This window comes from Hakea prostrata, chromosome 6 (assembly GCF_041222555.1).
Source record: "Hakea prostrata isolate BN-2017 chromosome 6, UWA_Hpros_2, whole genome shotgun sequence".
Lineage (NCBI taxonomy): Eukaryota > Viridiplantae > Streptophyta > Magnoliopsida > Proteales > Proteaceae > Hakea > Hakea prostrata.
In genome coordinates, this window is record NC_142605.1 from 944,279 (window position 1) to 972,208 (window position 27,930).

The window sequence follows — 27,930 nt, forward strand, 5'->3', positions numbered from 1 at the left end:
GTCAAAAGCTCCATGAATGTCTATTTTCATGAAGGCTGCCATGGAGTGAGATCATCTTTTGAAACCTCTGACAATTTCATTTGTATTCTCTCCAGTAGATGTTGTCATATTAGCATAGTTTTCTGCCCACTCTGGCTGGCCATGTTTGTCCCAACAATTTTCTTTTGTATGATTTTGCTTGCCACAGTAAGAGCACACTTGATTCCCTTGGATAAATTTGGAGGGTTCGACCTCCTCCCCTTCCTCTACCTCGACCAATGCCTCTTCCTTGTGAGGGATAAGAGCCACGACCACGACCACGGCCTGCAACCATTACTAAATTCTCCTTGCTTTCATATGGACTCTTTTGCCCACTAATACGTAACAGCCTGTAGAAAGCATCACTCAAGGTAGGTACAGGTTTAGATGTCAAAATTTGACTTTTGCCTGTCAAAAATCTGGATCCAAACCAACCAAGAATTTGGAAACATAGAATTCAGCCTGTTGTGTCTTTAAAGTTTCCAGATTGGTAGTAAGAGGCTAATGTTGTTGCAGTTCTTCAATTAGTCCTTTAAATCCACTATAATATTCCATCAGTGAGTGACTATTCTGAGAGTAATTGAACATCCAATCATATAAATCATAAACTCATAAAATATATTTTTTTCTTGACTACGGAATTGCGCAAGTCCTCCCCGATCTACTTAGATGTGTCATAAAACACAATGTTATTTGCAATAGGAGAATTAACACCATTCCAAATCCATACCTTGACTACATCATCTTCACGAGTCCACATTTCATGTGCAGGAATAGTGGCTGTATCCTTCGAATCAACTTTGGGACAGTCTTCTTTTAAGTACTTTGGTTTTCCTTGGGCATGAATAAATGTATACATCACATTCTCCCAAAGAAAAAAAAATTTCGGCTCCTTTCAACTTGATACTTCTAATTTGGAAGGGCATACCTTCCTTGGTCAGAATCTTTGAAAGACTAGCCATAACAAAAGCTTACACTCTTAACTACTGACAGTATGAACAACTGCAAGCATAGAAGATGTAATTATCTTCTTAGATCTTCATTCTTGTAACATCACAACTACAGTTGCAGCGTGAGGCTGCTGCTGCTACACAACAACCACAAAAAGAACACCAAGAGATGGAAGGTGAATTAAGCACGACCTCAGTAGGAAGTTTGATACCATGAAATCAACCAGAATCTCCTACTGAGGTGTAGTTGTAGGTGAGAAAGTGAAACCAGAAAATTAGAGAAGAAGAAAAGAGAAGAGAATGAGGAGAAAAGAAGAGAAGACGCAAGGGTAGAGACAACTTCAATAGTCTGCATTTCTACCCCAAGCTTTATTTATAGATGAGAATTATAGCTTTAATCAGTTACTAATTTGAGTACATTCCAAAAATAAAACACTGCCTCTCTAAGTTTCTAGAAACAATTCTCAAAAAGGAAAGAAAATATAAACTAAAGCTATTAGAGAATTTAGTAACTTCCTAATTCTATAAAGCACACAATACTTTCTAGGTCTGTAACTACTTTTCTTCCAAAACAGAACTTTCTATTTCTGAGATAACTTGTGCACCAAGAAACCACGACTTGCTCTTCAAGTCACCAACAAGCCACCGCAACAAAGTTAGGGTGCACTTCCCAATAGTGCCATATGCATATTGGTTTTGGAACATTTTTCGCCCCCAAAAATTAGCCTACTGAGGTTATGGAGTTCCTATGCAAGATTATTTGGTGCGCAATTTGTGAAAACTCAGGGTATGAAGAGAAGAGTTTTATTTTGGCATGGCATGTATGTGCTAATGGACCATGTGATTGCATTACTGACTTATTACTATCACTTGTTAGGGAACTGTGATGTGCATAGTTCCAAGTTTTGACTGAGATGGGCCAAAATTTCAGTTAAATCTCAGTTTTGCAAGAAACCAAGAGAAAACCAGGGGTTAGATTTAGCAGTTCCAGGTTTTAGAAAACTTTTGACAATATTTCAGAACATCATGAAGTTTCGACCAATATTTCAAAATTTTGGGTAGTTTCAACTAATAAATATCAAGTTATGACCAATTTCAACCAACCCAATTTCAGAAATTTCTACAAGTTTCGATAAGTTTGAGGAGTTCTGTCCAGTTTCAATGGTTTCAACCAGCCCATCACATGTCAAGTTTTACCCAAATTCCCTGGTTTCAACATGTCTTGGTTTCTGGTGGTCAAAACCAACCTCAAAACCGAGATCTTGATCATTGGTTGTGTGAAAGGAACAATAAAAGACATGAGGAGAGCTTCTCTACAACTACCACTGTTATTCAGATAGTAAAATGCTGCTTTAGAGATAGAGTATCTTCTCTAATTTAAGAAATTGCCTTCTTCGAGAGACAAAACTCATTCTACAATTCTTTTCATCTTTTGCACGAAGCCTCCTCCATTAAAACATAATCTTTCTCTCTATCTATAGGTTCCCTTTTTAAATTGTTGAAGCTGAATATGGATTGTGAGTGTAATGATAATTCAGGCATGGAAGGTGGAGGGACCAGTAGAGAAGGTGATGGTAGAGTCCTGTCAGATTTTTCTAGTTTATATGGTGATTGCCCTTATTTGGTGGCTGAACTAGCTCTTAGAGGTGAGATTAACAGATTTTCATATTAACTCTGGTTTGGCTATTATTGTGAATTTCGTTACCCAGGAGAAGTGCAATCTATACAGCCGATTTTCATATTAACTCTCCAAGCTATTGTTTCCTTCTCTTATAGGGGAAGTACAGATTGGTGGACTAGTTAGCCATTCTGTGCTACCTCTTACTCCTCATTCCATACTGAGGATGGCATTCCTGAGGAGGTTCATCATATAGCTTGGGAAGACAAAGCTGGTCCTTCAGTGTTTAGACAGTAGTTGTTTTCCTTTTTGTTCCTTTGTATGGGTTCAGCTGGGTCTTTAGAGGACTAGAGATTTGTGTCCTTTGGGTTTGGGGTATGGCAGTAATGTCCCCCATATTTTCCTTTTCGCAGATAATTAATAAAATTTTATAGGCTTATCCCAGGTCCCATGTAATTTGGGATTGAGAAACAAAATTCATCACATTGATTGATTTATTTTTTGGGTATTAAACTCAACAGGCGAAAAAAGCAACTGAATTAGCTTTGGAGGATGACAAGAAGTTGATGGTGAGTTAATACTTTTTCCTTTTTTTCTATTCTTGTGAATAACAGCACTGATGGAGTGAAACAATCACCTCTAACAGTAACCTGTAGTTGTGACTTGTGACTGCCAAACATTTGTTACAGGAGATTGAATTTCCAACTGCTGGACTTGAATCTGTACCAGGTGCACTTTGCTTTCCTCACGACTCCTTCAGGTTTTCAATTCAATTTTCTGTTGGACTTGAAATGTGTTATTATTTTGAAACTTCTATCAGGTGATGGTGAAGGAGGTACCGAAATGACAGAAAGCATGTTGTTGATCCGACAGTTTTGTGATTGCTTCATAAAGCCAGAGAAAGCCTCAAGGACCAGAATTGTATGTTCTTGGCTATCTATCAGAAATTAACCCACGAGTTATCACTTCTCTTTTTGTTTTTGCAACCTGGCAAAATATTAACTGAGTTTGTCAACCTCAATTACACAATACAACTTTTAATTTTGGGCCCTTGTGATAATTTGCCCATGACCTTATGATGTAGAACCTGAGCTGAATCGAACTGATTTACATTGGACCAATAGGGTGAAGTCAAACCAGTCTATCTGGTCTTCTAGGACCAAAAAGAGGCCAAAACGCACTTCACGTGAACGGTAACTTGAACAGTGTCACAGCCCTTTTTGGCTTTGATGGAATATTCTTTGAAGAATTTGTGGGGCACAAGAGTAGATTAAGTGAAGATATTTATTAAGATTGAAGACTAAGACTTCTTAGATTTTATTTAATTTCTATTTTAGTGTTCCTACGTCTCTAAAAGTTAGTTTCTATATTAGGATTCACACATGTGGTTGATTTATAGAGCCTAGATTCTGATTTTTAATTTGAGTTAAGTTTCTATTCTTGTTGAGTGCTCCCTTTCTCAAAGCTAATGAGAAAGGAAGGTAATGCTTGGTATGTTTTTTTTTTGGATGAATAAATAATTATAATAAAGAAACGAAAGCAAGAGAACAGGGTCTTTAAGAAGAAGACCGAAAGAAGAACTAAAACCCCAGGAGACAACAATAATTCAGTTCCTTGGGGTGTCATCAACAGGGGGGTGGGGAATAGCTAACAATCTAGAGGAAACATGAAAATAGATGACATTCCAAATCCTGTCTATAGATCGAGATTCGGAGGTCCATCTTCGAAGATTGCGCTCCCACCAAAGGTGATGGATCAAGGCACAAAACACTAGCTTACTGATCCGATTGCAGATGGAAGAACCTGAAAAGTTTCTTAAAATCCAAGACCAATCTCATCCAAACCCATAGGAACGCCTCGAATGGGGCCAAATGGAGGTAATGGCTTTTCCCTAGATAGATCTGGAGAAAGGGCAAGAAAAGAGAAGGTGCTCAAGGTTCTCCAAACCGGACCAACAGAGGATACAATTGGGGCTAACTGGGATGTGGCGGCTAAAAGGAAGGATTGGGTGGGAAGGGCCAGATTAAGAGCTCTCCAGAGGGTTAGGGAGTGATGGGGAATGTGGTTTTTGAACCAAACCAATGGGGGCCAGGGGGTTTAAGGCTGTGGAATTTGAGAAGGTTCCAGGCTGATGAGGTGAAGAAGGATTTGGTGGGGGAAGGGAGCCAAATGGTGAGGTCACAAGGGGAGCTAGAGAGAGTAGGGAGAGATTCCCAAACTTGTGTGAGAATGGGCAGGGGGACAAGGATCCAGGATCCATTAGAGATGAAGGCTGCTAAGGGGTTGGATTTGGGGATATGAGTGTTATAGAGAGTGCGGGGCCCAAAGTGGTTATAAAGAATGCCCATCGGATGCCACGGGTCAAGCCAGAAGGAAGTGGAGGAACCAGAAGAGATGAAGGTAGAAATAGCCGAGATGGCACGAGGATGAAGCAGGAGAATTTTCCTACAAACCCATGAGGGTTGGAGGGCATAGAAATAGTCTATAAGGAATCCGACCGGAGAAGATAAGAATAGATCCACCTAACCCAAATAGAGTCATGTTTTGAGGCAGTTTTCCAGATGAGTTTGAGGAGGCAGGCTAAGTTAACATCGATGATCCGGTGGATACCAAGGCCACCTTCGGAGGTAGGGCGACAGATGGAGGACCAACTGATCGGGTAGATGAAGCGCAAGGCTTCCTGCCCTTTCCAAAGGAAGGCACAAAATAAATATTCCATCGCATAGATGGTGGACTTGGGAATGGAGAAGATTTCACACCAATAGAGATCGGAGGAATGGAGCATAGAGCGGATGAGAACGGCTCCTCCCTGCAAAGGATGGAAGCTTACTCTTCCAAAGTTGCAATTTCTTACGAATGTTGTCAAGCATTGGAAGGCAATGGTGACAAGTGAGCCTACCGGGAATGAGCGGGAGGCCAAGATAGACCACATGAAAGAAGTTGGGCAAGAAACCTGAGAGCTAGAGGAGAGAGGCTCGAAGCTGCTCAAGGATACCAGAGAGGCAGATGGTGGACTTGCCGAGATTGACCCGAAGGCCAGAGAGGGATTCAAATTGCGAAAGAGCTAAGAGGATGGAGGATATGGAAAGGTAGTCCGCTTTAGAGAAGATCATGAGATTGTCAGCAAAAACAAGATGGGTAAGATTTAGGGATTTGCACTTGGGAATGGGGGAAAGGAGGAGTTTATCGGTTTTTGTTTGAAGGATACGGGAGAGGACTTTCAAGGGTAGAGAGAAAAGGTAGGGAGAAAGGGGACAGCCTTGGCGGATGCCAACGCGGGAAGGGAAGAAGCCAGCTAGGGATCCATTGGCAAGGATGGAGAAGCGGGGACTGGAGATATAAGAGACGATCCAGTGGATGAAAGGGGCCAGGAAACCCGTGGAAAAGAGGACATCTTTAATGAAATCCCAACGAATGGAATTGAAGGCTTTATGGAGATTAACCTTGAGGAGCGCAGCCAGGTGAGTGGTCGGATCTATCGAAGCCGCGAATGATCTTAGTGCAAAGAAGAATGTTATCTGCAATACTACGGCCTGAGATGAAGACTGATTGATTTGGGCTAACAAGGGAGGGAAGATCCTTTTTTAGCCTATTCGCAAGGACCTTAGAAATGAATTTGTAGATGAGGTTACAGAGGGAGATTGGCCAGTAATCAGAGAGAGAAGAGGCTCCTTGCTTTTTGGGGATGAGATAGAGGAAGGTTTGATTGATGAAGGAGAGCTGGAAGGGGTTAAGGAAGAAGCTACGGATGGGATGGACTAAATCACTCTCAATAAAATCTGAGGAGGCAAGGAAGAAGCCCATACTGAAACCATCAGGAACCAGGGCCTTGTTGGGCTTGTGGGAACGAATGGCAAGAAGGATTTCTTTCGTGGAAGGGATAGCACTAAGAGAGGAGATGAGAGAAGGGTCAATGACTTTATTGATGAGGTTGGGGGGAAGGGGGTGCAGGGCTGGAGAGAGGAAGGAGCCAAAAGGTTGGAGAAGGAGACAATCTTGTCCTTGATACTAGCGGGATCGAAAATGCAAGTACCAAGGTTAGTGAAGAGGGAGGGGATGGAGTTGAAGTTATTCCAGGCCTTGAGAGATCGATGGAAGAAGGCAGAATTGGAGTCCCCGAGCTCCAGCCATTTGATTTTGGCTTTCTGACGGAGGAAGCTTTCTTTAGAGGAAAGGAGAGAGAGAAGCTCAGAGGAGAGGGATTTCTCATTCTTAGCAAAGGAGGAATTGGAAGGGTCATTTTGGAGGAGGGACTAAGTGATTTGAAGATTTGATCTGCAGGAGAAGATCTTGGAGTTGATATTGCCAAAGGAGGAGGAGTTCTAGGAACGGAGGGCTTCCTTAGCTTGTGGGCAAAGGCTATAATAGGGAGAGAGTGGCAGTGGACTGGTTTGGACCAGGCTTCATGAACCGTGGGGAGGAAAGAAGGATCCGAAGTCCACATATCAAAGAATTTGAATAGCTTCGGCCCAAAGGAGATCGGAGGCGAAAGTTGGACAAAGCAGGGAGAGTGATTAGAGAGGCTGGAATTAGAGAAGGAAGCATGGGAAGATGGGAAGGAGGAGAACCGTGCAGGATTCACTAGGAAGCAATCCAGCTTGGAGGCAATTTTGGCCGAACCAGAGCGGTGATTATGCCAAGTGAGGGGATGGCCCGACCAACGGAGATCGGCAATACCCGAGTCATCAATGCAGGCATCGAAATCATCCATCGCAGCAGGAGCAGGAGAAGAACCACCGACTCGCTCATGGGAGAATCTAATGATATTAAAGTCCCCACCAATACCCAGGGGATATTAGGGGAGGCAGAGGAGATGGCTCTAATAACATCCCAGAGGGAGGAGCGGTTGGCAGCACGATTGAAACATAGATGATGGAAAGGAGAAAGGGAGTGGAGAGGTTATCAAGGATACTAAAATGCATGAGTTGAGGAGACGACCTAAGAAGGGAGATTTGGAATCTCAAGGGATTTCAAAGAATCCAGATATGACCATTGATGGAGGGAGACGAGTTCGAGATAAAAGACCAAGAGGGGGCGATAGACCGAGCAATCTAATGGGCATTGTCCATTTGGACATGAGTCTCAATAAGGGCACAAAAGGAAACTTTAGCTGTTTTGATGGTGTTTCTAACATCAGCTTGTTTTGCAAGGGTGTTGATGCTTGGCATGTTGAGTGCTCCCTTTCTCAAAGCTAGGTCATGGGTTTAAGCCTTGGAAACAACGTCTTAAGAAACAAGGGTAGGGCTGCATACATTGGATAGTCACCAAACCCTGCTAATGGGGGAGCCTTATGTGCTGGGTATGGGTTTTTGTAAGTCAATAATGAGAGAGGTATGTGGACTCCCAACTGGGTTTAGGACCTTAGGTATCCAACCAGACCAAGCTTCCAGTAATATAAAAAATATTGGAGATCTGTTGTTTGCTGAACTCTATGTCAGGGAGAGCTGGCACTAGAAGTTCTAGTGTGCATATAATGGGCAATATGTCACAAACATCCAAAGTCATACTAACTACTTTTCTTGGTCTGGTTCAATCATATTTTCCTTGCAAAAATTGAAAAAAATTAGGATACACTACCAAGGAAAGAAAATGGTGTAGGGGGAACCCTAGAGACTAGGGGACCTATAAGAGCTGGTTATAAGTCCACTTAGTAAGACAAATACTAATAGAAGGGTATCAAACAAAGAAAGGGATTGCAGCAGCTAATAGATTTTAAACGTGCAAATATTAGACAAAAAAAGAAGAAGAAGCAGTAATCGACATCAGCCTAAAAGTATTAAGGGTGACGTAAGCAAGATAAAATAGGCAAAGATGGGAATGGCGATTGTTAAGATTTGTGTGAGATATGGATACAACTGTATGATTGGAGATCTGGATCTTCTATAGTTTCTATATTGGTGTTGTAGTTTCTATTTTTTGTAAACAGAATACTGGGTTGAATATTCTGTCTTGATCTCTCATAATATTTGTTTTTATTTTAGTGGACAGAATATTCTGTCCTTGTATATTGTAATTGCGTCCTATAAATAATGTGGGATGCGATTCTGGGAGATTACCCATAATTGAAAGTAATTGTTCCTTCTCTGCTGGTTCTTCTTCTTCTTCCTTGTCACTTTATTCATTCTAAAATCTGGTTTGATTTTAAGAGTCTGGTTTATGATATGGTATCAGCATAATGACTGCGGATCCTTTTCTGAAATTATAAACATTGTCGGTTTGAAAGTCATTTCAGGATTTTATTGTTTGTGGTGAAACCCCTAGTTCATATAAGAAAAAGAACTAGGGATTTAAAGAAGATTGATGATGAATCCCAACTAACGAATTCTGATCTGCACTGCTGAAGACCCCTGCACAGTTGTTTTTCCTGGTAACCTTATCTAAATTTTCTGCAACTGTTACTACACTATCATTGAGGTATTTCCTGTGCTGTTGGGTTTTTCCTTCTATTACTGCTATAGTTTCTGATTTTTTTTTCTTTCAGATTTTGAGTGGGAAACCTATTCTAAAATCCTACTCTAGTTTGTCTTTGTTTTTCTTTCCTTCTCAGACCTGTATTTGCCTTTTCTAGTCAGAGTTATTCTTCCTATAGATTATAATCTATAAATACCCTGTTAAGAGCTGTGAATAAAGCACCATTATCTGAGGAACAATTCCTCATCTTATAATATGGTATCAGAGAAATAAAAGATCTAATAAAGTTGGGGTACTTTCTAGGATTGCAGTTGCTTGTTCTGCTAAAGGTATATTTCTGTCCCAGCGAAAGTATGTCCTAGACTTGTTATTTGAACCCTCTCTTGAAATCCTGCTAGCACGAGACCTAGAGACTTCTCCCTTGCTTTTCCCTCCCTTTTTCCTTTCATATGTTGAGTAAAAACCTATTCTAAAATCCTACTCTAATTTTCTTCATTTTTCTTTCCTTCTCAAACTTGGATTTACCTTTCCTTCTCAGAGTTGTTCTTGCTACTAGTTGTAAACTATAAGACCCCATTATGGGCTGTCTATAAAGCAGAATTATCTAAGCAATGATTCCTTAGCTTACAACAATAATCTGGGAAGTTCAACCCCTTTATATGCCAGCAAAGACCATTTATTGGTACAGTTCAGAGTCTGCACTTTCACCAGGCTCCACACCATTTCTGATCACCAGTTGATGTCTCTGCCAATCACTGGTTGCATATCTTCCTTGTTCCACTTGCTGCCCTCAATTCCTATTGGCTTTGCATAGCCAAAAATAGAGAGAAAGAAGCTGCCTTACCTTGTAGTCTAACCCATCTCCCTGTTCTTCCAATGAGCTTGGTGCCAAAGGCTTCCACACAAGTGGAGTCTGCCGGGTGGGGGGAGGGGATTTTCTTATGCAGCATTACCCCAGCAATTTTCTCTGAGAGGCTGTGTCAATGTCTTGACCTCAAGCTTGTTCTTTTTTCCCATTTTTTTACAATAATTTTTCTGGAGCCTCCGGTGTTTTTATATAATTCTTGCAAACTTCTCCCCCTTATGCCTGACCATTCCCTAGGCTAAGGGATTCTAGGTTAACGGGCAAACAATCTTAACATTGTCCATTCATTTAGCACTGCTTCTTTCAGGATAGTAAAGGCGCAGGACTCCTCCACTCTCGCTAACTAGTTATCCTCTCTACCGCTCTTTCCTAAGCACGTCACCCTAGGATAAGGAATTTGAATTCCTTATAACGTCCTTCACACTGCTGTCAAAAATATTTTTATTTGCTATCATGGCTCCCCTTGCATTCAGAGTCTTCAACATCAAACTCCACCCTCGCTTTCAATTCCCTCCTTCAGATCAGCTAGTAGAGCATACGCATTGTCAACAATAACTGCCTTCCTCTTTTCAGCATAGGTTAGTGTTGGTTTCCCCAAATGTATCCTCACTGAAGTTGTCCCAGCCACCTCCCACTGCCACTTTCTCTGTATGGACAAACACTTGGCAACTCCTGCACTTTATAGTCAACCTGACTGAAGGTTAACCCTTTGTTAATAGCAATGGCATCAGGCATCTCTTGCCTACCGTTCACTTGAATGCACATCCTTGCATAGGTATGTGTTGTAAGTCATAAGTTTGAGTCTAGTTGGGAGTTTGGTCTATTAGAGAGCCTTTCTTGTTTACGTTTTTTAGTCCCACATTGGGTATCATTGTACTTGCTCATTCATAACTATTATTATAAATAAAGCCTTGTTATGTCACTCAAGACACAAGTCAGGATTCCACAAATTATTTAACATGGTATCAAAGCCAATCTGATCCAAGAACCCTAGTAAATTCTCATCGCGAAGCACCACCACCATCGTAGCTCACCAATCACCCTTCTGCCAGGTTCTAACCATCACAGATTCATCGCCTCCACCTCCTCCATTGCAACTCCAAGACTTCAGCGACTAGCATTGCTTGCAATCTAAACCACTCCTGCACCTTCCGTCAGCCTTAACCATAATCAGCGATAGGCCTAAGAGGATTGACTCATACCAGCGACTTGTCTAGGCCTATTGTTGCTTATCGCCAGGAACCCAGAAACTGTGTGATTGCCTCTAAGTGCCATCTTGCAATTTGCATGGCTCCTAGAGGCATCGCCTCTCTGGTTGGATCCACCTAAAGCCATCTGCCTCTTTCCAGCCCTCTTTTAACCTACTAAGTTATTTTTTTTTCTTTTGAACCTATAGTTCCTTTTAACTATGATAGTTGCTAGAAGTGTTTCAATGATTCAAAAGTCCCTCTAGAACCTCTCATCTAATGTGAAATCCCTCACAAACCCTAACCCGAAAATCTATATTGTAGGTCCAAAGACCCCAAGTGAAGGTAGAAGACAGTTGTGGACCCTCTTATTTGAACCCATTGGCTCTGACCTAGAACCAATGGAGGTTGATAATGAAGAACCTATTATGGAAACCTTAAATGACTTTGAGAGAAGATGTAGCTCGAATGAAGATGGACTTGGGAAGTGGACCTTGATTTTAATGTTGACACCTTTGGAAGGTCCTACACAATTAGGTAAGACCCTTTCTTAAGTTGGGAGAGGACCCAAGTGGTGAATATGGCTTCTGGAGACCAAAATGTAGCATTTGATCAAAGGGGATTCCTTTGGTCGATTGCTTTGGTTGCCCCAGGCGACCAAGACAAGCGACCAAAGCTGTCCAGGGACAATTTTGTCTCTTTTGGGGAAAATTAGGTTTTTAGAGCCCTATATATTCAAACTTCGAAGTTCGATCTAATTCGTACCACTTTGCCTCTTAGCTAATGGAGAACGTGAGAAGAACCCTAGAACTTCCTCCTCAAGCCCAAGGTTGATTCCAAGCATCTGTGAGAGATTACTCTGTTGAATCTTCTTCTACAAGGTTAGTATTCACATCTATACTCTATTGATCTACTCTCTCTACTATTTTAACTCTTTGTTTTGATTTTGAGGAATGTCTTACATTGCTGTATTGACCTAATCTTTGATCCCCATAATCTTAAAGTGAATTCTCATTCATTTTATTCTTTCCATGGAAAGCACGGTATGATTTCGGTGTTTAACCTAGCATGATGACCATGATTTATTCTTACTTGAGTTGTTTGATTTCTAATCTATGTTAGATATATTCCTAGGCTATTTTATAACCATGATCTACTATTTTGTTATCTCTAGAATGAATCCCCATTCATTCTAGTCTTTTCGTGAGAATCTGCGGATCAAGTCTATTATGTGATTTATTAGATTTCTATTCCAATGACCTTGATTGATGCTTAGATCTTCATAGATAGTCTTCATATGTTATTTAAGAATTTTCCTATTAATTTTGGAGGGTTTCGATCTCGAGCGAAGAGTTTCCGACCAAAGTTCGAGTTTGTTGTCCGTACACAGCAGGCTTGGTCACCTGCTTTGGTCTCCCCAAGTGACCAAAGGAGCCCCTGACAACAACTTTCCTCTGTTTTGTATCCGTTTCATCTCCGATCCTTAGGGTTTGATCCTTATACTCTATACTTGTTTGTTTAGAGTTGTTTTGGTGATTTTGGACTTACTCTCTGATCTCATTCTTTGGAGTTTATGAATCGATTATAAGGTGAGTATGTTCACTCACAATTAACATGATTGCATGCTTTGATATGCTAGAACTTGTATGCTAGTGTTAGCTATTGTAGTTATACTTTTTTTTTTTTTAAATGTTATACTTCTATAATTCCAAAATATATTTCATTATGTAAATTGCATACTTGTATGATTGTGAGTGATTCAATTGTGAGTTGGACTTTATTGCGATATTTATGGAATCATGATGTGTTGTGATTGCCTAAGTTTGGTTGTGGATTGGGGAATGTCCTTTTGGCGTTTCTGTTATTAGACATCAGTGGAGGTGGTATGGGACGCTTTCCTATGGTTCCCTTTGGCGCTTTTTGCAACTACTAGATGACATACCTAGGTTTGGTCTAGATGAGTTTGGCTAGGGAAACCCTCTCATATCTGACCTTATTGGAAGGGGTATTAAGGCCGAGTGACCCGTGGCAGCAATGGGCATTGGTGGGCGCTTAAGACCGGTAACCAACCCATGAGAGGACACAATCACAGTGTGGGGGACATTCATTGGTAGGGTCGCACATAATAAGCCTAGGCTTATGGGCGCTTAAGACCAGTAACCAACCCGTGAGAGGACATGAGAGCTCCCCTTTTATTATGTGGATGACCAATAGGGTTAGGAGTCTACGTTGCCGTGAGGGGAACGGTGACTTTAGGGAGAGAGATACTGGAACAGACTGCCTAGGCACGGAAGGGAGGCTATTATAACGGAATAGATTGTCTAGTGCACTGAAGGGAGGTATTCGACTCCAAGTAGATGTGACTCAGTAGATGACTTGCATTGGGCTAGGTATAACCCTGACACATGCCAATACTCATACCAATGTTGGTAATCGATAGTGGTGATCTAAACTCCAGCCATTGAATGTCCGCGAGGGATGCCCTGACCCAATAACCGCAGAGAACCCAAAAGATGTGCTTCAGAGCCGTGAGGGAAGAGTGACTAAGACTACCCAGAGGACTATGGTGTTCTATTTTAATGCGTGTCTGCCATTAGAGACCGACATATATAGAGTTAGAAGCATACTTGCATTCATTGTTTCATATCATTTACATCATGTGTGTTTTGAACTGCTTGTAGTTGTTTATTGTGATTGAAGTACTTGTTGAGTTCTGTTGAGCTCACCCTTCGGGGAATATTTTTTCTTTAGATTCTATTGCAGGTATTTATGATTGTAAGAGCCATGACTACAAGGTCATGGCGAGTGACTCGTATTTCATGCAAGATCTTGGCTGTGACGAATATAATGGTGAAGATTTCCCGTGTGACAATGTAGCATATCAGGATTAGTCCTATCTTGGAGCTAGTGCGCCAGTTCCCGTGTTGGAGCAAAGAGTGGCAGTAGGGGCAACAATCAAGTATCTGTAAATCAGGCTATTCCAGACATACAGAGTACTCCAACACCTACTTCTATAGATGAGATCCATAATCTCTTTCATCAGCTAATGACCAAACTTGACAGATCCTCTTCCAAGTTGACTCCCAGTGCAAGTGTTGCATCTATCGTTGCCTCTACCTCTGGTTCCCAGCCTCCTATAGGTATTTTTGGTTGTCACGGTGTCAATCCTATTTATCTGTGTTGGGTAATTGACTTTGGGGCAACCGACCATATGACAGGCTCATCTTTTTTATTCCACACTTATTCTTCTATTCCACTTGTTCAGAATGTTCGAACAACTGATAGATCCCTGTCCCCTATTTTTGGAAAGGGCTCCATCATCTATTCACCTAACCTCATCCCTTTCCTCTGATTTGCATGTTCTTAAATTTCAGCTAATTTATTATTCATTAGTAGTCTAACCCGTGACATGAACTGCAAAATAACATTCTTTCCTTCTCACTATGTTTTTTAGGACATGGAGATGGGTATATGATTGGTAGTGGTAAACAAAAGGAGGGGCTCTACCTTTTGGACGGTTCTGGTTCTCCATCTGCTCTTTCTACCATTTCTGCATCATCCTCTCCTGCATTAGTGTCTATATTACAGTGGCACAATCGTCTTGGCCACATTTGTTTGTCAGTTTTGTCTTGACTCTTTACTGATTTGGTTAAAAAGTGTCATTTGAATGATTTTTGTTGTGATGCTTGTATTTTGGCCAAGAAAACAAGACATATTTATCACACTTCAGATAATAGAAGTAAATTTCATTTTTCTATTATTCACTTTAATGTATGGGGTCCTTCTCGAACTGTGTATATATCTGGTCATCGTTGGTTTGTTACATTCATTGATTGTTTCACCCGCACTTTAGGTTTATCTCTTGCATAAAAAAAGTGATGGGTTATCCTATTTTCAAAATTTCCACAATATAGTTAAGACCCAGTTTGGGGTTGTAATAAAAATCCTTAGAATAGATAATGGGACTAAGTATTCAGGTGGTGGCTTCCCCTCTTACTATTCTGATATTGGGATTATCCATTAAACTAGTTGTGTTGATAAACCTCCTCAAAATGGGGTTGCAGAGCGCAAAAGTAAGCATCTCTTAGAGGTGGCACGATCCCTAATGTTTACTATGCATGTGCTGCCTCAGTTCTGGAGTGATGCGGTTCAAACCGCCACCTATCTCATTAATAGGATGCCTTCATATGTCTTAGATCAACGCTGTCCTCTTGAAGTTCTCCTAGGTACAACCAATTTTACTGTACCTCCTAAGGGTTTTGGATGTGTTGCATTTGTTCGCAACCATCATAGTCATAGTAAGCTTGATCCCAAAGGGTTATGGTGGATATTCTTGGGCTACCCCTACACAAAAAGGTATAAATGTTAACGTCCTGAATCTCATCGATTTTTTGTGTCTATGGATGTTGTTTTTTAGGAACGGGTTCCCTTTTTTATCCTCTTCTTTAGGGGGAGTGTCTTAGTGAAGAAGATTCGGTGTTCTTTGAGATTCCTCCTAAAGTTCCTATTGCTGAGTCTCCTTTGACTGATTTCCCATTGGAAGATGGAGGAACTGGATAAGAACAGTTGGTGGATGATGTGCAGGGGGAGCCTAGACCTCCTTTGAAGACCTACCGAAGGAAGCATAAGCTCCCCTCTAAGGTACGACAATTGGAAGCCCCAGATCCTAGTCTTGAAGCAACCATTCCTCCTAGTGAGTCTGTTTCTGATTCTTGATTTGCCCATTGCATTAAGAAAACAACCACGTACATGCACCAAACACCCTATTTCTAATCATGTGCCATATCATTCCCTATCCCTAGAATTACAAAGCTTTATTTCCTCTTTGTTTTCCACCTCTATCCCTAGTTCATAGCAAGATGCAGTGTCTCACTCAGATTGGAAGAAAGCTATGGATGAGGAAATGCAAGCCTTGGGAAAAAATAAGACATTGGATCTGGTATCCTTGCCTGCAGGGAAGAAGACTGTTGGATGCAAATGGGTGTTTGTAATAAAACACAAAGCAGATGTGACCATTAAGAGATATAAATCAAGATTGGTAGCCAAGGGCTTTACTCAAACCTGTGGCATTGACTACCAAAAGACATTTTCTCCTGTTGCTAAGATGAATATTGTTCGGGCTATTCTCTTATGTGTTGTAAACTAAGGGTGGAGGCTTTAACAATTAGATGTGAAGAATGCTTTCCTGCATGGAGAGTTGCAGGAAGAAGTATATATGGATGTGCCCCCTGGTTATACTAGTTTAGAGACCCATGAGAAGGTGTGCAGGTTAAAGAGAGCTCTAAAGCAATCTCCCAAGTCATGGTTTGGAAGATTTCACAAGGTAATGATCTCCTATTGCTACAGGCAAAGTAATGCAAACCATATCTTATTTATCAAGCGGGATAAGTCTCATACTACGGTACTCCTTGTATATGTGGATGATTTTGTCATCATAGGAAACAATAAAGAGGAAATTACAGCCTTGAAGACTTTCTTGGGGACAAAGTTTGAGATAAAAGATATGGGCAGACTCATTTCTTGGGTTAGAGTTGGCCTACTTTGCTAATGGTGTCTCACTCTCTCAAAGAAAGTATACCTTGGACCTATTAGAAGAGACTAGAATGCTAGGGTGTAGACCTAGAGAGACCCCAATGGAGCCTAATCAGCTCTTTAAAGCTAAGGAAGGAGAACCAGTTGACAAAACCAGCTACCAAAAATTAATTGGGAAGTTGATTTATTTGTCAAATACTAGGTCGGATATCACCTTTGCAATCAGCCTTGTTAATCAATACATGCATGATCCTTATTCTTCACATCTTAATGTAGTATATCGTATCTTGAGGTATTTGAAGGCATCTCTTGGGAAAGGTATTTTAATCTCTTCTCAAGAACATCTTAGAGTTGAAGCATACATAGATGCAAATTGGGCTGGATATTTGGATGGCAAGAGGTTTATTTCTGGCTATTGTGCTTATGTGGGAAGTAACTTTGTGTCTTGGAGGAGCAAAAAACATGCTATAGTAGCTCAGTCAAGTGTTAAAGCAAAGTTTAGAGCCTTAGCTTAAGGTATTTGTGAAGTGTGTCTTCTTCGAGAACTTGGAGCAGATCTGGAAGGACCTATAAGGCTTTATTCTTACAGCAAATTAGCCATCACCATCGCCCATAATCCAGTTCAGCAGGATAGGACCAAACATGTGGAAATTGATAGGCATTTTATTAAAGAAAAAGTTGAGTGTCAAGTTATTTAGTAGTATTATTAGCAAGTTGGGCATGATAGATATTTAGCACCAACTTGAGGGGGAGTGTTGTAAGTCATACGTTTGAGTCCAGTTGGGAGTTTGGTCTATTAGAGAGTCTTTCTTGTTCATGTTTTTTAGTCCCACATCGAGTATCATTGTACTTGCTCATTCATAACTATTATTATAAATAAAGCCCTGCTATGTCACACAAGACATAAGTCAGGATTCCATAAATTATTCAACAATATGGAACTAAATTTCTTTCGTTTTGCCATTTTGACCAACATTTTGAAATTTCCATGCACAACCTCAGTGGGTTTTAGCCTTTTAGGTGCTTTTTTTTGGCTTGGTTTTTCTGTACAATCTAACTTGAGGCCAGTATACAAAATAAAATTATTCTTTTTGCCTAAAACCTAACCCGAATTGGTGTTCTTGATTGGCACCTGCCTAGCTGTATGTGGGCGAAATTGAAAGTCTGAAACATACATTTTTACAAATGTAAATATGGATGTTATGCAGGAGAACACCAAAATTTTCATTAAAATGCAATAACAAATACAAGAACAAGTAGAAGTGAACTTAGTACTTGATTAAAAATTACAGCAAATAATGTGTAACAATAGATGAATGAATTAAAGTGAGTGAATGAATAAGATACACCATACAATATATTAGAAGCCCATAAATAACAAATATACAAGAGGATGATCGGCAGTGGACGTGAGGAGAGATGGGTATATTTGATTGATTCAACATCTTCTGGTTTGTGTGTTGTGCAATCTATTGTTAGTGAGAGAAGATCTCGTGATAGTGATGAATATGTGACTGGTAATGTTGTGGCTTCAATGCCTTAGACACCCTTTCTTTCTGTTATGAAGAAACACATGTCTTGTTTGTTTTGCTTTTGAAAATGACTTTGTATGTTTTGCAACATGAGTGCTGCCAATTTGTGACACATTTAAATCTCATTATCCTTATCTTGTAAACTTGCATTACAGTCACCTTTCCAATTTGTTCACAACATGCTTAAAGACATAACCCCACTTCCTTTATTTGTCTTTCATTATTATATTTCATATGTTTTGGCATGGATACCCCACTTTTTTTTGGGTCTAAAGCCTTGTTGTTGTAATGTGAAGAATTGCTCCTCAAGAGTATATTATTCACAAGACCCCAATAGGGTATTTATAATTACAACCTAGTTAAGCCCTATACTAAGTAGGAAAAGGAAATATAAAAAAATTGAAATAAAACTCTAGACTTATTAGGAAACATAATCCTATTCTAATTAGAAAACCTCAGTCCATGTTTTCAACACTCCCCCTCAAGTTTGAGCATAGATATTTATCATGCCTAACTTGCTCATAATGTAATTGAGTATCTTCGTGCTCAAGCTCTTTGTGAGCACATCAGCCCGTTGCTCGTTTGAATTAACAAAGGTGATATGGATCAACTCAGCCTCAACCATCTCTTTGATGAAATGTCTGTCAATCTCCACATACTTAGTCCTATCATGCTGTACTGGGTTATAAGCTATGCTGATTGCTGACTTACTATCTGAGTATAACTGTATAGGAACCTCCAAATCTGTCCCAACCTCTTGAAGCAGCCCTTTAAGCCATAGTACCTCACAAATGCCTTGAGCAATCGCCCTAAACTCGGCCCCGGCATTAGACCGCTCAACCACAGCCGGTTTCTTGCTTCTCCAAGTCACAAGGTTACCTCCTACATACACACAATACCCAGAGGTAGACCTCCTATCATCTGGACATCCTACCCAGTCTGCATCTTTATATGCCTCAATCTTCAAATGTCCATGAGCTGAAATAAAAATTCCTTTTCCTGGAGTAGTCTTCAAGTATCTCAAGATCCAATATACTGCATCCAAATGTGAGGAATAGGGATCATACATATACTGGCTAACAAGACTAATTGCAAATGTGATGTTAGGTCTAGTGTGAGATAGATAGATCAACTTTCCCACTAATTTTTGATACCTTAACTGGTTCTCCTTCCTTTGCCTTCAAGTGTAGGTTAGGCTCAATATGAGTCTCATCAAGTTTACATCCTAGCATTCCAGTTTCCTCAAGAAGATCCAATGTATACTTCCTCTAGGATAGAGATACACCGCTAGTAGAATATGCCAACTCTAAACCTAGGAAATATCTTAGTTTTCCCATGTCTTTGATATCAAATTCAGTTCCCAAAAAAGTCTTTAATGTTGAAATCTCATCCTCATTACTGCCTGTGATCACAATATCATCCACATATATTAAAAGTATAGTAGTGTGGGAACCATCTCTTTTAATAAACAAAGTGTGGTTTGCATTGCTTTGCTTATAGCCATTAAATTTCATTGCCTTATGGAACCTTCCAAACCACGCTCTTGGAGATTGCTTCAACCCATATAAAGCCCGCTTTGCACACTTTCCTATAAGTCTCTGTATTAGAATACCCAGGTGGTATATCCATATATACCTCTTCTTGGAGTTCTCCATGCAAAAAAGCATTCTTCACATCTAATTGTTGTAAACTCCACCTTTTATTAATTTCAGATTAAGTAATAGTACGAACTGTGTTCATCTTGGCAACAGGAGCAAATGTCTCCGGGTAGTCAACGCCATAAGTCTAAGTGAAACCTTTGGCCACCAATCTTGCCTTGTACCTTTCAATAGTCCCATCTACCTTGTACTTGATCACAAACACCCATTTGCACCCAATAGTTTGCTTTCCTATGGGCAAAGTCACCAATTCCCACATTTTATTTTTTTCTAGAGCACCCAATAGTTTGCTTTCCTATGGGCAAAGTCACCAATTCCCACATTTTATTTTTTTCTAGAGCTTGCATTTCCTCATCCATAGCTTCTTTCCAGTTTTAGTGAGATAATGTCTCCTGCCAAGTGTTAGGAATAGAAGTAGATGACAAAGAGGAAATAAAACTTTGAAATTCTGGAGATAGTGACTGATATGAAACATAATTGGAAATAGGATGTTTCGTGCAAGTTCGAGGCTGCTTTCTTAATGCAATTGGTAAGTCCAAAGTTGGATTAGAAGAAGGGTTAAGGACAGACTCACCTGAAGGAACGGATTGTTCAGGGCCAAGAACCAAAGCTTTTGAGTGGCTTGGTTCAGAAGGGGTCACTTGTTGCTTTCTTTGCTTTCTTTGATAGGTCTTCAGAGGTCTAGTCTCCTCCTGTATATCATCCACCAAGCTGTTCCTGTCCGGTCATTCCATCTTCTAAAAGAGGATCATCTACAGGAATCTCAGGAGAAATATCGAAAGGAGGAATCAACACTGGAACCTCTTCACTAAAACTCTCCCCCTGAAGAGGTGTAAGGGGAAAATAAGGAATTTGTTCTTGGAACACAACATCCATAGAGATGAAAAAACAACGAGAACTGGGATGATAAAACTTATACCCCTTCTGTGTAGGAGGATAACCCAAGAAAATGCACTTTAACCCACGAGGATCTAACTTTCCATGAACATGGTGGTTTTGGACAAAGGCAACACATCCAAAAATCTTAAGTGAGACTGTAAAGACTGTTGTCCCTAAAAGAACCTCAAGGGGACAACGTTGGTCTAAGACTCGGGAAGGCATTCGGTGATTAGATATGCCGCAGTAAGAAGGGCTTCACCCCAAAACCGAAGAGGCACATGCATAGAAAACATGAGGGAACATGCTACCTCAAGTAGATGTCTATTCTTGCGTTTGGCAACTCCATTTTGAGGTGGAGTGTCGACGCAACTAGTTTGATGTATGATGCCATGGTTTGCTAAGTAGGAAGGGAATGCGTCACCCAAGTACTCGGTTTGTTATCCGTAGGAAGGATTTTGACGATCGCCCCAAACTGAGTCCTAATTATATTATGAAAATTTTGAAAGCACAAGAAAACATCACTTTTTTGGTGAAGTAAAGCCATGTGGTCCTAGTACAACAGTCAATATAGGTAACAAACCATCTATGACCAGATACAGACACGATCCGAAAAAGACCCCACTCATCAGAGTGAATGACTAAAAAAGGGATTTTACTACAATTATCTGAAATGGGTAAAAATGCTTGGTTTGTTTGGCCAAAATACATGCTTAACAATAAAAATCATTCAAATTACGCCTACTTAATCAGATCAGGAAATAACTTGGACAAAATAGGTAAAGGAACGTTGCCAAGACAACTATGCCATTGCAATAAGGTAAAAATTGCAAGAGAGGTGGAATTAGAGACTGTAGAAAGAGTTGATGGGGACCCATCCATTAAGTAGAGCCCTCCTTTTTATCTACCACTGCCAATCATAAGCCTCGTTTCCAAGTCCTGAAACACACAATGAGAAGGAAAGAAAGTTATTTTGCAGTTCATATCACGAGTAAGGCTACTAATAGATAAAAGATTAGCCGAAAACTTTGGAACATGCATGACATTAGATAAGGTAAGAGAAGGCGAACAGATAATAGATCATTTCCTAGAGATAGGGGAGAGAGAACCATCAGCCGTTCAAACATCCTGAGCAATAGGAATAGATGAATAAGTATGAAACAAAGTAAATGAGCCTGTCATATGGTCGGTTGCCCCAGAGTTGATTACCTAGGAGGGATAAGTCAAATTGACATTGTGACAACCAAAAATACCTATGGGAATTGTGGATCAACAGAGGGAACAATAACAAAGGCTATAGTCGCACTGAAAGTCGATACTGGAGAACATGAGTCAAGTCTGGACATCAACTGGCGAAGGTGCTGGAGCTCATCTGAGGAAAGAGGTGTTGGAGTACTCAGGGTGTCAGAACTAGCTTGATTTGTAGATGCTTGATTGCTGCCCATGATTCCATTCCTACCTACGCCACGGGAATTTGTTGAACATCCATACAACTTCCAACATTTGTCCTTTATATGACGCTCTTTTCCACCATACTCGCACTTTATTGGAGGGCGAAAAACACCAGGACTAGATTTATTATTGCCATAACCAGCCACTAATGCAGATCTATCAGATGTCTGAGTGTGTACCATCGCTGTCCTTCGACAGTCCCTCGTATCTACCATGGCATAAGCTTGAGCCAGAGTAAGGAAGGCTCTCTAGAAAAGATCTGTCAGTGAATTTGATCAAATTCTATATTCAATCTTGCCACAAAATCATAAACTCTCTGTTTATCTTCCCATTGTTGATAAGCAATAGCATCTTCAACATTCTTTGGTGTAAAGTTCCCATAGAAATTTAAAGTCTGGTAATATCCCGAAGAGTGTTATAGTACTGAGAAAGAGTAAGGTCCGTCTGTTGTAACTGATTGATTTTCTGTCTAATTTCAAAGCACTGTGTATCATTGCCGACTCTGGAGTATGTATTTTTAGTAACTTTCCAAATAGTTGCCGCATCAGGAAGGGGGAGATAACTCTCTGCTATGATAGATTCAATGGAGTTGATGAGAAAACCCATGACCAAGCATTCATCTGTATACCACTTGGAAAGTTGTATACCAAGTGTGGAAGGTTTTGTAGAAGTCCCATCAAGATCGCCAGTAAGACCCGAGCACCAACTGCGAGGGAAACTGAACGAGACCATCTAAGATAATTTGTCCTATTAAGTTTCATAGTGGTCATTTGAAGCGGAGAAAACTCACGATCCCGATGAATGGAAGACACGGGAGACTCTTCAGATGTACCAGATAAAGGAGATATGGGATCAGCCATCATCGGAAGGAGAAATCATTCAAATTTACAAATAGCTCCCTGAACTTTTTCAAAATTATGAAAAAGTCCCTGTATTATTCGACTTTACAAAAGGCAGCCCCTCTCTCGTCTCCTTTCTCTTCGACCGAAAGCTCTGCCAACGGTGTTACGCTTCAGCTCAAGACCTCCAAGAACTAGGTCGAAAAATCTGGGTCAAACTGCGATGATGACGAGATCGAACAGGAGATTCTTGAATTCAGATGTTTGCCGCATGTGTAAAGGTTCAGAAACTTGAAATAGAATAACATGGCAAGATGAATAGTATCAAACCTGGCTCAAAAATAGATTACAGAATTCTGGAGTCTCTTATTCTTTAGAAATCACTATCTCCTCGATATGTTTCTTTGATTCTCTTGTCGCTTGTTGCACCTGCAACGTCAGAAGCGATAGAGATCGAAGCTATTACAGAATCGGAAATTTAATAAAGTCAGCGGTTGCAGAACATTCCACTACGATTCTTTTCTGCTACATATATTGCTGTTTCTGCTCACGTGAAGATGCGGGGAAAGGATTCAACTGGTTCAGTTTCTAGGTTAAATCGATCCTTGCTTCTGAACAGAATTGATGAATCTTCCACTGCAACCCCGTCAGAAAGACCTCAATCGTAGGCTGCCACGATGGGTATTGTGAGAACACCAGCAGCGGTAGCGACACAGCAGCGGAAGAAGAAAAAAGAAGCAGCGACAGCAGCAATTAGCGGCAGCGATAACTTACCTCTGCGGGAAATCAAGAGAAAGGAGAAAGTTTTTCTAGTTCTCTCTTTCTTCCCTAATCGAAATTAGGCTCTTGATACCATGCTGTAATGTGAAGAATTGCTCCTCAAAAGTATATTATTCACAAGACCCCAATAGGGTATTTATAGTTATAACCTAGTTAAGCCTTATACTAAGTAGGAAAAGGAAATATAAAACAAATAGAAAAAAAAATCTAGACTTATTAGGAAACATAATCATATTCTAACTAGAAAACCTCAGTCCATGTTTTCAACACTTTCTAACTTCGATAATTTTTCAATAAATTGTTTGCCCTTTAGTATCTTAATGTTCAATGGTAACCTTCCATCTCCTTTCCTTTTACTCTTTTTTTTCTTTTCCTGGATCCTGTTCAAGCTAATCTGATATTGGTACTTTGGTTCAATTTTGTCTTGCGAAATGTCAAACAAGGAAAGACTTAACTAGGGGCAAAAATGTGACCACCCCCACCCCCAATTAAAAAAAAAAAAGGATCTTTTCCTGAAAGGATCTTGTGTTGAAGTTTGTGACAGTACATTCTTGTTTTCTTGATTTACACTGAATGGACATTACTCATTCCAATTTTTCATGGAGGGTGAATTTTCCCTTTGTTTGATGGTCTTTTTATTCTCTTCTATGGAGTTAAGTGCATGAAGTAGCTGAAGACAAAAAATGACTTTGAAGGAATGTTACAAATAACTATTTTCCCTAGGAGTACATCTACCATTTATCCTTTAGATTCTTTTTTTCTGCTTATGCTGTCATCAAATATTAGAAACTTTCTCAGAATAACTTTAGCTTAAACATTATGTAAAACCATTTCTGAAATACATCGGATGAGGATATCAACCCAATGGGCCAACAGTTTATGGTGTATCAGAGATGACAACCTTGAGATCAGACCAGAATGCCTTGCAACAATGGAGCCCTCACTTGCGTTGATGGTGTTCTCTCTTAGATCAAAGGAACTCAATCCGCATTTTGCCATTTAGATTGATGGGTCATTGATGTGAACATGGATTGACCCCTGGTCGATACCTAAAGTGGGCCCTAAGGCCCAGTCGAGCAAGCTGGCCGAATCCTAGCACAAGGGTATTTTTGGCATTTTTGGCTCTATTTCACTGCCAGAATCTAATTCCAGAATTCTAGTAGAGTCCCAGCCCATTTTAAATTCTTTATTTGAATTGTGATTGAGTTGGTTTCACTAGTTAAATTGTAGTCAAGATAAGACTCTTTTTACAAAGGAGTTCCTATTTTTTAGAAATTTGTTTTTTTATTGGAATTTTTCTTTATTAGTGGCTGTGATATACTTAGGTAAGGAGTCTTTCTGTAACGAGGGCTCTTATAGATAAGTTAATATTTTATTTCTAGAAGAATTCTTTTTATTTGGGTGGTTGTTGATTAATTGTAAAAGGGTATCCTAACTTATAAAGAAAACCCTAGTTAAGTTGGTCTCTTAAGTTTTAGTTGAGTCAAGATAGAGTCTCCCAGTTTGAGTTAAGTTCTTTATTGTAAAAGCTATAAATAAGCCCCATTGCTCACTGTAATTCAGAAGTCTGATTATGTGAATAAGAAAATTAAGTTTGGAGGACCGTGGTTCCGGTTTGAGGGGGCCACGACGGATTTTGAGAAGGCATTCTTCTTCAATGATCAGCAACCTGTCTATCATTCTTCTTCAACGACTCTAGCAACCACGTTCAGCATTCAACCTTCAATTCCAACTAGTACAGTGAGCATTCAACCTGCAGACATTAGTTCAGCTCAAACCCAGGTAGGTAAACCACCCAAGCAGATATTGCACCCCTTTTCCCGGTCCCTCCCGTCTGCAACCCTAAAACCCAAACCCCCTGTAGTCGCATCCCTGGCAGCATCTTCCCCCCCAACCCCTGACAGACCCTAGTTCCCTCCCCTAGCCCCCTAGTCTTCTTGGCTCCCACTCCCCTTCCTGTCCCTTCTTTCTCTCTCTTCCCTTCATCTCGCACCCCCCCCCCCTGTTTTGGCTTGTGGCAGATCTGAAACAGAAAAGAAAAAGCAGAAAAAAAATAAAAAATAAAAAGAATGAGAAGAAAGAAAAGAAAAGAAAGAAAAAGGAAAGAAAAGAATAAAAGAGAAGAGAAGGAAAAGATTTTTAGAATGGTTTCTCAAAGATCCATCCCATATTGATCATTCCCTAGTTTCTTTCCCTTTCCATATATCCCTTATTTAGATCTTCTTGGTTATCCATTCCCCATTATTTTGTTACCTCCCACAAAGATTGGTAAATTCTTACTTGCCTTACCCCACCCATAGAGATTTTTTTTGGGAACCCTTAACAACCTTTAGGATCCCAATTGTGTTTCCTTATCTTTCCTTCCAAGTCCTATCTAACCATGGGTTCCCCTAAAATTGTTGGCTTATTTGCTGGAAGATTCTGGGAAAATCCTTAATTCTAAGGAAATCTTGTTAGAAAAACCTTAGAATCGGGTTCACATCAATTGTTATTAGAGCTGCATTGTCCAGCAACACAAGAGCAATAGGCTCAGAATTATAGATAGAGTAGCCAAAAGAATGAAGGAACCAACTGGAGACTACTTCCAATCTTATCATTGTATCTATAGAGGATACGGCAACCACAAAGACCTCCAAAGATGTACAAGTTGAGAACTTACGATGGTGTCAATGACCTTCAAGTACTCTATGAGTGGCTCTAAGATCGTGATCATTATTTGATACTATTCAGAGAATAGCAAGGTGGGGTTTGCATATAGGGATACACTCATGAACAGTGGAACCACAAGAGGAGGCGAATGTTGTATGCACTGAGCCCAACACTTGGGAAAGTCTGAGGTGTCGAGCCAATTATTCTTCTCACAGGAACATCAAACTAAGTGACAACAACAACTGCATTACTCCCAGAAGTTCATTCAATCTGATGGAAGATACCAGGAGGACTGGTATAGAGGAGAAAAGGATAATCATATCAACAAATTCAGGTATGAGAATCCATTGTTTGAAGTTATTGAAAGAACCCATCATCACTCCCCACCCACTTTGAAAGAGCATATTGGGTCTTATTATTTTCATGATTATGATAAAGAATTACACAACAATCAGAGTACTGTCATAGGAGGGAGCCACCATCCACCAATACCACCACAAGTTTTCCCTACCCTCCTTGGACAGACCACTAGTGAGCAAGCTATTCCAACTACAGCAATCCTAGCTACTACAACAAGGATTGCCTAGCCAGTGACTCTCCTAAAAGAAGGGGAGATGCAGTCTTCAAAACCCACCAACCAGCTCTTGAAGAAGCAGTCATTTGCCCGCCTCTAGAAGCTGCCCTTGTTGATGAAGATGAAGCCTTGAACGAGTACCATGAGTCCCAAAGAGTTGCTGCCCCAAAAGTTTGATGACACCAAATTTACTTGATATAGCTTCTATTCCATGTGCAATTCAACATGCCTTTGGCCTAGCTCACGATCTTCCTCTATCCAAAGAAGAGGTAATACTTAAAGCTACAACAACAGGGATTATACACTTAGAAGATAATTCAAGAGAAGAAGAGATCGAAGCAAACAAGATTGACTGGATGCCAGGAATGGTAGACTTCTACGAGCACTTCCCTACAATCTCTCAAAGCCCTAGAGTATGCATTACCCACTCTGGATATAAAGAAAAGCAAGATTAGAAATAGCTCCATAGAGGTTCATTAGAGGATAGCCAACACAGCAGTACTGGCAAGAGTATTGACAAAAGATTTATCCAAAAAAAAGAAAAAAAGGAGTACTGAGAAAAGAAGACCCCATAGGTAGCCAAAAATATGTTGATTTCACCATACTCCTTTGCTTCTTTGAAAAGAAGGCTCCTAGACTAGAAGATGATATGATGTAAACCAGGATTTAGGAATAGGGGTAACAAGGTAATTTCCCTAGATTTATGGTTGCCCAGGAAATTCCAGCAAATAAAGATGAAAATTCTAGGATTCTAGAGGGTCTTTTCTCACTCTCAAGTTCAGTCACAGTGTGAACAGGGCTCAGGGTATTTGCAGGTTCAGGTTTTAGAGGGTTCAGGTGGGGCTAGGAGTAGGCTATTCGGCAAAAATCAATGGGAAGGACAAAGGAAAAAGCGATGCCTATATTAAATCAATTGATTCGTCATGGTACAAAAGAGAAACAGTGCACGGACCGTACTCGAGCTTTGGATCAATGTCCCCAGAAGCAAG

At 40.3% G+C, this 27,930-nt stretch overlaps 1 protein-coding gene across 8 annotated transcripts in view; it reads left to right on the top strand.

The window, feature by feature from the left end:
- Positions 1-27,930, top strand: part of LOC149012082 (LOW PSII ACCUMULATION protein (DUF1995)) — an 86,853-nt gene that overhangs the window by 43,633 nt on the left and 15,290 nt on the right. For all 8 annotated transcript variants that reach the window (XM_089158012.1, XM_089158013.1, XM_089158014.1 and 5 more), the window contains 3 exons: positions 3,108-3,155; positions 3,276-3,315; positions 3,407-3,507. In XM_089158012.1, coding sequence (XP_089014138.1) covers positions 3,108-3,155; positions 3,276-3,315; positions 3,407-3,507 — 189 coding nt within the window. The remainder of the gene's footprint in view (positions 1-3,107; positions 3,156-3,275; positions 3,316-3,406; positions 3,508-27,930) is intronic.